This window comes from Trypanosoma rangeli (genome assembly GCF_003719475.1).
Source record: "Trypanosoma rangeli strain AM80 chromosome Unknown Tra_15.4_contig_00071, whole genome shotgun sequence".
Classification (NCBI taxonomy): Eukaryota; Euglenozoa; class Kinetoplastea; order Trypanosomatida; family Trypanosomatidae; genus Trypanosoma; species Trypanosoma rangeli.
In genome coordinates this window covers 64,088-64,830 of record NW_021705812.1, presented here as the reverse complement: position 1 = coordinate 64,830, position 743 = coordinate 64,088, and the positions used below count along the sequence as shown (strand labels likewise).

Genomic DNA, 743 nt, shown 5'->3' with positions numbered 1-743 from the left:
ACATCTCCCACCTACTTACACACACACACACGTACAGAGATGTACCCATTTTCTCGCCAAACATCTCATTCAACCAAACGCTAATAACCCGAGAATAACTCCTACCTATTTTAACACCGTTCGTCTCACACGCATTCAACAGACACAAACACATTAGACTACCCTTCCCTACTCAATCTTCACGTCGAAGAGGCCGACCTGCTTTGAGAGGTGGCCGGGGTGCTCCTCACCCTCCGTCTTGGCCTTTTCCGCGTTCGCATCGTTCTGCTTCACGAGGTCGGCAGGGCACGACTTGAACTCCGCCTCCATCACCTTCTGGATGCAATAGCCGAGGCGGAACTGCCCGCTCTTCACGCACTCCTTCATCACCCACGTCCAGGACTCCTCGTTCGGTTTCATCTTGTTGCGGTGGCTCATCTCCTCCATGAGGTCCAGCATCGCACAGAACTTGCTCTCGTTCTCCACGGGCTGCGCCTGCTTCGAGGGTGCTTCGTAGATGCACTGCAGCGCTGCGTTGTACGTCGCGATGTCGGGCGGGCAGTTGCCCACGTTCATGTTCACAAGCACCTCGCCGGCCTCGTCGTAGTACTTGCACTTCTTGATCTTTTCGATCCACGGGGCCGTGTTGGTGTCCACCTCGTAGCCGAACAAGTCGTATTTCTTTGCACTGCTGGTCGCGGCAAAGCGGGCCGCTGCAGCAACGGAGGTGTTGCGGATCAGTTGGCTAGTGGCGCGTCGCATCG

At 56.0% G+C, this 743-nt stretch overlaps 1 protein-coding gene across 1 annotated transcript; it reads right to left on the bottom strand.

Moving 5' to 3' along the window:
- Positions 1-168: 168 nt before the first annotated feature.
- TraAM80_02939 (putative ribonucleoprotein p18, mitochondrial precursor) lies at positions 169-741 on the bottom strand (the record flags this gene model as incomplete). Its single annotated transcript, XM_029379926.1, has 1 exon — positions 169-741. The coding sequence occupies one exon, from the start codon at positions 739-741 to the stop codon at positions 169-171; it is 573 nt and encodes a 190-aa protein (XP_029240349.1).
- Between the last annotated feature and the right edge of the window lie 2 nt (positions 742-743).